General features: G+C 38.2%; 1 protein-coding gene across 1 annotated transcript; it reads right to left on the reverse strand.

Moving 5' to 3' along the window:
* Nucleotides 1–293: 293 nt before the first annotated feature.
* Nucleotides 294–2,700, reverse strand: LOC307000694 (uncharacterized protein; the record flags this gene model as incomplete). Its single annotated transcript, XM_079616476.1, has 2 exons — nt 294–2,353; nt 2,544–2,700. 2 exons carry the CDS (start codon nt 2,698–2,700, stop codon nt 1,092–1,094), a joined length of 1,419 nt encoding a protein of 472 aa, XP_079472602.1. The 3' UTR covers nt 294–1,091.
* Between the last annotated feature and the right edge of the window lie 5,487 nt (nt 2,701–8,187).

Raw genomic sequence — 8,187 nt, forward strand, 5'->3', positions numbered from 1 at the left:
GGTCACACAATAACACAAAAGTATCTGGTTTAAAAAAAACTGTTATTGAATTAAAGATACCTAGGGTAGACAATGGTATTAAAACTGGCTTAATACATTCAAATATTCTATTTTAATTATGGACTGAAGAAATTCAAGACATGTATTGTGGAGCTTGTGCTTTCCATAACACAATTGACACATCAAAAATAAGGATATAAATAGTCTTTCAGTTCAAAATAAAATGTAAAAAGTAGCACTTGTTAGAAAAATACAAATGATCATTGGCATATAAATGTATTTATTTCTTCCCATTCGCTGTGTAAATTTGACAACATTAGAACTGGATTCTTTAATTGTACAACACAATTACTATTCGCTAGCATAGCAACAAAATGAAACATATATATATTTATATATTTATATAAAGGGGAAAATACGCTGTAAAAACCCTGGCACGAATGAATCAATAATGCCACCATGTTGTAAAACGAGGTAAATCTGACTTGTGCTGTGAAGCATCTATCGGTGATTATTAATATCACGTAAACATATACATGCATTTTTTAAAGAATTCTTAAACAGGTGACAGCGTTAAAATAGAAAAGACCAAAAAGCACGAATTAAAACAATTTTAAGTTCGAAAGTGGAGTTAAGTGCAATACATTCCAGCTGTGCGTTTTACTGCAGCATTACAATGCAAGGTCGAGGTTGGAGCTGTTCCATAGTAAAAGTGCTGAACTGCAGTTCACGTGTTCTGCAAAACACGCTCCTCGATTAAGAAATATGATGGTCGAGGAGTAATATAAATAAAAATAAAAACACTTGATTTAGGTTTATGCACTTGCTGCACACACCTCAAGCTGCACGCAAGGTTCATTGTGGGAGGTCCAGTTTTAAAATTCGATCCCCTATTTCACGAAAAGGGGATCCGTCACCTCAGTGGACCTTTACACTCATGCGGGTCGCTTGATTCAGTTGCCACGACGTTCACTTGAGCTTTGGAGTTGTATTCTGTAGTAGCCTAAGCAACTGTTTTAGTAAGCTTGAATCTTCCAAGACGGTAAGATTTGACATCGCGCACAACGAGCGCTCATTATCACAATTGTCGCTTAAATGGCCTCGGGCAAAGTAAACGGCCACGCGTTAACTACTTGTGGCTTTAGCTCCATCTTTTCTTTCTGTTTAAGATGCACCCGGCCGTGCCGTTTCCTTTCGTCGCTCCTGGCAAAGCGTTTGCCGCACACATCACAAGAAAAGGGTTTCTCACCGGTGTGAGTGCGGGTGTGTGTGGTGAGATGGTCGCTTCTGCTGAAGCTCCGCAAACAGATGCGGCACTGGAAAGGTTTGTGTCCCGTGTGGATGCGGATGTGCCTGTTGAGCTCATCCGACCGAGAGAAGCGCCGGTCGCAGGTTTCCATCGGACACGTGAAGGGTTTCTCCTTGGCCGGCCCGGTAGAAGAGGCAGGGCTCTTTCTTACGCGATTAGGTTTCTGAGCCCGTGTGTAAGTTTGACTGAAAGACTCGGGCAATAAAGATGAATACAGAACCGAGTCTATTGTGGAAGTCGAGTAGGTTGTGTCGCAACTGGACTGGAGTTCAATATTTGGATAAATGGACGGTTTTAATAGACTGGTGGGTGGGATATCCATAACTGGGGTGGAGTAATTAAACATGGGAGCGTTGAAGCCCTGTGTGCAAGAATCTCCAAAGCACTGCTCCTGTTTTAAAGTGCTCTCCACTTTGAATTCAGTCTCGGGGTTTGAGCAAATGGGAGAATAAGAGTCTAAAAGTTCTTTCACGTCCACCTGTTGATCAGTTTGAAAACTATTCGACATGGAGAATGCCTCTGACTGGAAGCCAGCATCCAAGTACGACTTATTGAAGGTCCCCCACTCGTAACAACTGCTCTCGAATTCATTTTTGATGACCACCGGGAACGTCGCGCTCTCGGACAGCGGCTCTGCGTCTTGCGCAGAGGAGCGAAAGTTTAAATGCGATGCAGCGGAGTCTTGGGCCTGCGTGGCGGTCTGGGAGTCCGGGTAACTGTGGCTTGTCTGTCCTGGGGAATACAGCGGCGGGGTGGTGCACGTGGAGGCCTGCGTTTGGACCCCCTCGTCGCCAAAACTGCTACGGCTTGCGTTCATCGTACCGTCAGCACACTGTTGCGCATCCGACACAGGGGTTGTTGAGATGCCAACGATTTCGGTGATCATGTTAAGCAGTGTTTCTGTGCTGCAAGGTGTTCCTTGAGATGTTTCCACATAGAAGCTGCCCGAGTAAGCTAAGGAGGTTGCGTAGCTTTCTTTCGGCCCCTGACAAGAGTTATACTGATCTGTACTCGTGGGCTCCGTTTTGGGGGTAATAGGCGCACCTGATATGGAAAGAAAAAAAGCAGGCATGCGTCAGTGCCTTCAGTGAAATGTGCAATCAGTTTTATAGCTATACAGTTTCGTGAGTGCCTTGAATTAACTTGCACTATACAGTATATTTCATGCAGCAGTACTGAAATCTGGTCTATAATTAACAGAGCTAGAATTTTTTTTAATCTGCCAGAAACTCACCGTGTGCAAACTGGGCAGGTGCTGTCCTTCCAGAATCCATGAAAACATCCTGGCTGTCTTTGGAGCCGTGAGTTTCCATCCCTATCGCAGAACTGTTACAGTTCTCAAACTGCGAGTAGAAAGAATCTTGAGAGTTCAAATCCATGTTGTTAAGCATCTTTCCGTAAATGGCTTTCCAATGGCTGTCAGTCCGAACAGGTTATTGATAAGGGGTTATTGCAAACACAAGAAAGAGCAAAACACGGATCCGATAGTTAAGTCCGTGAAGGCGTTCGTCCAAAAAAGAAATGTAAATACTTTGGAATTCCCCCTTTTTGAGATCTGCGTCAAGGTAATATAGCTCTCCAGCTATCTGTAGATGTGTAGATCTGTTGATTCTCACACCAACGGCTTCCCTTCGCTCGGCTTTTATACACTCCGTCTCACCGATCAGCCCTCCTCCCCATTCATTGTCTCCAGTGAGAGGATTCCCCGCTGCGTGTCATCTTCGTGACCATATATGGACAGAGGATATGACGGGCTTCCCCAAAAAAGGAGAGTTACGGTTCTGACGCTTCAACAAGTCTTTCGTTAAGTGTAAGGGAACGAGGGAGAGCCATGGCTTCAGCTATGCATGTTTCTTTGCTAATTCAAAATTAAGCCCAATGCATTAGTTTGCGTTTTTAAATAGCCAACATCTGCACGCGTTCATGAAGAAAATAAACGCATGGTGTTTAATAAAGTCACAGAATGCATATGCAAATGTAATTTTCAGTCTGTCAAACAAAGCAAAAAAAAAATCGACTTCGAATTTCAGTCCGTTTCCTTTGATTTCGTTTTATAACGTCTTGTAAAACTAATTTACTACTAGACATTTCACAAACTTTCAAGCATTACGAAAAATTACCGTCAGCGCGGACTGTTAACGTATATGTATCATTCAGTTTGTCATGCAAATGAATTATGAGGTAAAAAGGCATTTGCGGTGAATGGTGATACAATATGTAGCATAAAGAGTGGACAGAACTCATTCATATCCGCCCTCTTATAAGCAAAATAGTTGGCCTATCACATTATTAACTTGCTAATGCTTTGTCATTCCTTTGAGCAAGCTGTCAGCACCGCAGTTCTAAAATTCCTGTTTTCCCGAACTCGAGCTGGATACATTGTCTATATCTGCTTGTAGACTATATAATTTGATACAGAAAAGGCCTACACTTGCTGGATCATAATAAAATGAACCGAAACGAAAACTAATAGTGTACAAAATTAAGTAAAATGGCCCCGAGTCGAAGGTGAATATTTAGTCTACCCCAAACAATAGGTTGTGGAGACGCTCTGGCATCCGTCGCGCAGAGCTGGCGGTAAGAAAAGTGCACTGTTGTCCAGCACCATGGAGAGCGCCACTTGAAATAGCAGGCTACTCCATTCTACAATTATAGTTCACGGCCTGCAGTCTGTGTACGAAGCCATAGTGGTGACATTCTTGCTATGGGTTTAATATAACAGTCGAACGGAAAACGGTCTCTTTTTTCCCTTACCTATATTTTTCCCTTAATCAAAATGTAAAAGAAATGCACACGAATATACTTAGAAATAGACCTACCTATTCTGTGATTAACATGGTTTCAATTTCTGAATGAAAAGTCTGATGTTTTAGGCAACAGTCAAAAATGTCTTCTGTTTAAGGGTAGACAATTGTAAATAAAGTCTTATAAAAAATTAAGAAATGCAAGTTGGCCTAATAATCAATATCTTAAAAAATTAAGAAATAAAGATATAATTTAAAGTAGTATATATAATTATAGCATATAATACACACCACACCACACCATATATATATATATATATATATATATATATATATATATATATATATATATATATATATATATATATACACTAATTTGCAAAAGTCTTAGGCACATTGATATTTTCACCCACAAAAATTGTTTTAAGGCAGTTATCTGTATTATTTGCTGTAGTGTGTCAGTAGAAAATATTAGTTACTTTGCCATTAAATGTAATAATCTAGTATGCACAAGGAGTCTGACAACAGCCGGTATGAACCACATGGAGATCTGATCTCACCATCATCGAGTCTTTCTGAGATTACAAGAAGAAACAGAATTTTATTTAGATAGTTCTTCTGGATTTAGTCTGAGGCAACGTCTCCAAGACGCTTGAGGAAACCTGCCTGCAAAGCTACAGTACTGTGAACATTTTTAGGCACTTGTGTAAAAATGCTGTAAAGTGAGGATGCTTTCAAAAATAATGTCATAAATAGATATCTATCAATTAATGTAATCAAATCAATATTTGGTGTGACCACCCTTTGCATATTACACAGCTTTTATATATTCTTGCACATAGGCTAGTTTTTCAGGTAGTTTCGCTGGCAGGTTTATTCAAGCATTTTGGAGATGTTGCCGCAGTTCTCCTGGAATGTTTGTAAAAATGTAAACTGATATTTCCTACTGACACTACAGCAAAAGATAGGAAAAATAACTGGCTTAAAAACATTTTTTGGAGTGAAATACTGACGTGCCTAAGACTTTTGCAAAGTACTAATATTATATATATTATATATATGTAGTATTTCCAGAAACAATCACTACATCAACCATACTACCTCAATACAGCTAACAAACAACATAGTCGTAAACACAAGACATATTGGGAATGACGTTAAAATAGACACCAGAGGAAACTGCAGCATCATGGGTACTACTGTACAAAAAGTGCACAACAACTGTAATGGACGGCTCAAATGCTCCAGAAGTACCGGTAACAGGAACTGCCATTTCATCTGCAAATCTGCCAGCTACATCATGAACAGGAGTTAGTTTTGAAAGCTTAAACTACAATTGCAGTAGGTACAAGTGCTGAAAGAACACTGAGAACTGCAGCACCAGATTCCACTTCAACTTTATGGTCTACAGCGGCACCTGGAACAACAAGGGCAGCAACAACAACTCTAATACCTAAAACAGGTTTGACTAAATATGTTATGACTAGACACTTCTAAGCAAACGTGGGGTTGGTAAGATTTAAAAAAATGTTTTTGAAAGATGTCTCTGAAAGAAGTCTCAATGCCTGCATTTATTTGATAAAAAATACAGGGGGGAAAAGCAATATTATGAAATATTATTACAATTTAAAATATATATTTTTAATTGAATACATTTAAAATGTAATTTATTTCTGAATACATTTTCAGCATCATTACTCCAGTGACACATGATCCTTCAGAAATCATTCTAATGCTGATTTGATACTTATCAATGTTGGAAACAGCTGTGCTGCTTAATATATATATATATATATATATATATTATTTTTTAATTTTTTTGGAACCTGTGATAATTTTTTTCAGGATTCATTGATGAATAAAAGTTATAAATCAATATAAATCTGTATCACTTTTTTATCAATTTAACACATCCTTGCTCTTTCAAAAAAAAAAAAGAAAGAAAATAATTACTAATCCCAAACTTTTGAACGGGTATATTCAAAAGCATGTATATATAGTATATTAATATTGTTACAAAATATTTCTATTTTAAATAAATGCTGTTCTTTTTTAAACTTTTGTTTTATTCATCAAAAAAAAAAAAGTATCACAGGTTATAAAAACAAATAAGCAGCACAACTGTTTCCATGTTTCCAACACTGATAATAAATCAGCATATTAGAATGATTTCTGAAGGATCATGTGAAACTACAGACTGGAGTAATGGCTGATGAAATTCAGCTTTGCATCACATAAATTATTATTTAAACTATATTAAAATAGAAAAGCAATATTTAAAATTGTACATTTAAAAGCTGCAAGGAAAGTGTTTAATTAAAGTTATTAAAACGTTGTTGTTGTTTTTTTTTGGTTTTAGAAAATTGTGGAATTGTTGTTTTTTCCACTTTGGACATCCTAATTTATCATCAGCCCATGTACTGCTGTCATATCCAAAGGTGTTGAATCAGGCTAATTTCTCTAGAATTTTGCCTCTTCATGCAAGAAATTAAAGCAATATTGCAAAATAAATAAACATTAATGAAAAATTTAGTTTTTCTAAGAAGGCATTTCAACAAAAATGTAGCCTAGATTTTAGAATAATAAAATGTAAAAAATCTCATTTATGTTTTGAAGCTTCTTAGCCAAATTGTATTTTTTTACCTGGATTACAGTTGGACATGCAGGGAACTCCTACTATGGTGGCTTTACTCTCTACAACTACAATTCCCTGTTGCAAAAATCCAGTTTAACCTAGAAGCTGTGTTATTGAATATGGAAGCTGGTTGACCAGACACTATGTTCAAAAAACAGCTTGAACTGCTGGTTCAAGATGGTCTACCAGCTTGAAGTCGCTAATGACCAGCTATCATGTTCCAAAACACAGCTACCAGCTCAAGCAGTATTTTATGGCATGGTGTGCAAAACCCCTGTTAAGGAACCACAGAAGGGGTACGGTGATGTCCACTTGTCCTGTAGCAGTTAGGCGGAAACTTTATGCAAGGTTCAGGTGCCTTCAAAATCAGCAGAGAACTCTAGTTTGCCCTATCCAGCTGTGATTGCCACTCTTGTACACTATTACTTTGCACAGGCCACTGGAGCACCAATGAAAGAAAAAAAGATATGAGGAAGAATATATTGAGCAGTGGGCTGCAAAAAGCGAGGCACTCATTTAGCACAAGCCTACTCAAGTATCCTTAGCTCAACCAAATCTATTTATGAATTTTTTTTACGGCTTATTTTTTTGTATTTATCAGCATGTGCATTAAGTATCGGCAGTTGCAGTATTTTTCATTTATTTTGGAACAGGCCTGAGTAAATAGATTGGCCATGTAGATGTAACCCATTTAGGAGTACAATAGGTTTCCATAAATACATGCACGATGACAAAGAAGCATCCACATGCATGATGGAACTGGGTTTGGCGGTGCACGAAATATCCCTCTTATTATGAGGATACAAAATCGTACTTAACAACGAGTTTGACATTTTCTGGAGGTAACTGTTCGCATCACGCTACTTTCCCCTATTCGAGGCCTTAATATCCCCCTCTCCAGTGGTCTCTCCCAGTTGACCTAAACCTATTAAAAAGCTCTTCTCTTAAAGAGTTCATAACACTGAGACGCTGTTGTGATAACTGCCGAGTAGCGCTCACCTCTCGCCTCTGCAAAATGCCACGGAGCTCAGTAATGGATTTATGTAATTCCTGCACTTACCAAGATTATTACACCAAAGAAATGCAATGAAGGTAAAAGTGTAATGAGACCATCGATGTGTCGGTATTTTCAGATCGGATGATCTGAGCTGGCACTGCAATATCTACAGATATCTCGAGTCCATTCAGTCATTGATTTGAGAGCTTTAAACAACAACAAATTGTAAAATATATGATGTCTATAGATCATATTGGTTGGTCAAACCAAGCTCCAGACAGTGCAAAGCGTGTGAAAATAAAATGAATGCTGCATCTCTACTAAGTCTTCACTCATTTTCTTTTCTGCTTGTGATCCATCTGTTCATAGCAGCATTTCTGTAGAACGCTCAACAACACCATTAACAAATGGTATAATCGTATCCACACATAATTTGACAAATTCCCAAGGCAATGATTGAACTGAGGGAAGAAGCAGCACTGTAAAAAGAAAGTTTATGCAT

This window comes from Phoxinus phoxinus, assembly GCF_949152265.1.
Source record: "Phoxinus phoxinus genome assembly, chromosome: 6".
NCBI lineage: Eukaryota > Metazoa > Chordata > Actinopteri > Cypriniformes > Leuciscidae > Phoxinus > Phoxinus phoxinus.